We start from the raw sequence: 1,409 nt of genomic DNA, 5'->3' as shown, positions 1-1,409 counted from the left end.
TGGGTTTTTAGTGTGCTGATAGCATCTTCTGATCATAATGATTATTTTTAGTAATATTTACTGGTATTACATATTAATCTTCTGTCTAGGACGCTCTATATTTTTTTCACTCAAAATCATGAAGACCTCGTGGGATAATTTTGATGTAACATCCATCATGTTTCATGTGAAGAAAATCTTGCATATTATCCTTTTTTGTGAAGTTTTGTGAAGATCAATCTTTCTTCTTTTACGAGTATCCTTTGTTTGTACAGGATTTGATAATGTATTGCCTTAGGTATAAGATGATAAGTATGCTGTTTTCTAGTGAAATTTTGTTCCGTCGAATATATAAGATGATAAAAATGGATTATTAAAAATGAGGCATGTATAAGCTAGTTAACAATAGAGACACTAACCAGAGAGAATAAAGTCCCATGAAGCGTATTTTTAGCATTTTACTACAATTGCTATATATTTTAAAATTAATCATGAACATATCTTTGTGCAGGGGAGATTGAGTCTATCATTATGAGATTCTGGTGGGGATCGACTTCTGGTGAGAGAAAGATTCACTGGGTTAGGTGGCAGAAGGTGTGTCGACCAAAGTTAAAGGGTGGTCTGGGCTTTAGAGATATGCAGATGTTTAATCAGGCACTGGTGGCTAAGCAGACATGGAGGATCATTCACGACCCTTCTTCTTTGGCTAGTAGGGTTTTGAAGGGAAAGTATTTCAGGGACTCAGACTTCCTTTCAGCCGGTGCCGGCCCTGGCTGTTCTTATTTATGGCGGAGCATTATCTGAGGGCGAGAGCTCCTGGCCCGAGGTCTAAGATGGAGGATAGGTGATGATCAGAGTGTCTCTATCAATGCTGATCCATGGATCCCAAGGCCCTTTTCTTTTAGGCCAATCACTTCTCCAATCGACCCTTTCAGGAGGGTGGCTGAGCCGATCTCTGCTTCAGGTATTTGGAATCATGATTTGATTGCTAACTCCTTTTGGCAGGTGGATCAGGAGGACATTTCACTTATCCCACTGTCCCCTTCTCCTATCCCTCACAGACTCATTTGACATTATGAGGAGAAGGGGTGCTACACAGTCAAGAGTGGATACCAATTTCTTCGCCACACTATGTCTGATGCTGCTTACACCTTGGATTCTAGGGTGGTGAAGTGGTGGTCCTTGATCTGGCAGGCGGAGATCTCACCGAAGATGAGAGTGTTCCTTTGGCGCCTGTTCTATGATGCTCTCCCCACCTCAGCTGGTTTATCTCGCAGGGGGATCTCTGTGTCCCCTAGTCTGCTCCTTTGCTTGTTTAGTGTGGGAGGCCTTAGATCTTTGGGATGTGATTGAAGACTTTCGAGATACGTCTTGTGATGATTTTCTTTTCCTGAGAACTCTCTGGCTTTGGCTTTCACGATCCTGTGGTT

The 1,409-nt window shown here is 42.1% G+C and overlaps 1 protein-coding gene across 1 annotated transcript in view; it reads left to right on the top strand.

The window, feature by feature from the left end:
- The first annotated feature begins 764 nt into the window (after window positions 1–764).
- The window catches only part of LOC109827998, a 1,262-nt gene continuing 617 nt past the window's right edge, over window positions 765–1,409 (top strand). Inside the window, exon 1 of the mRNA XM_020395023.1 lies at window positions 765–823. Within this exon, the coding sequence (XP_020250612.1) occupies window positions 765–823 (59 nt within the window). The remainder of the gene's footprint in view (window positions 824–1,409) is intronic.

Source organism: Asparagus officinalis, unplaced genomic scaffold (assembly GCF_001876935.1).
Source record: "Asparagus officinalis unplaced genomic scaffold, Aspof.V1 AsparagusV1_Un609, whole genome shotgun sequence".
NCBI lineage: Eukaryota > Viridiplantae > Streptophyta > Magnoliopsida > Asparagales > Asparagaceae > Asparagus > Asparagus officinalis.
The sequence above is the reverse complement of the archived record's forward strand: the minus strand, read 5'-3'. Positions and strand labels throughout refer to the sequence as shown.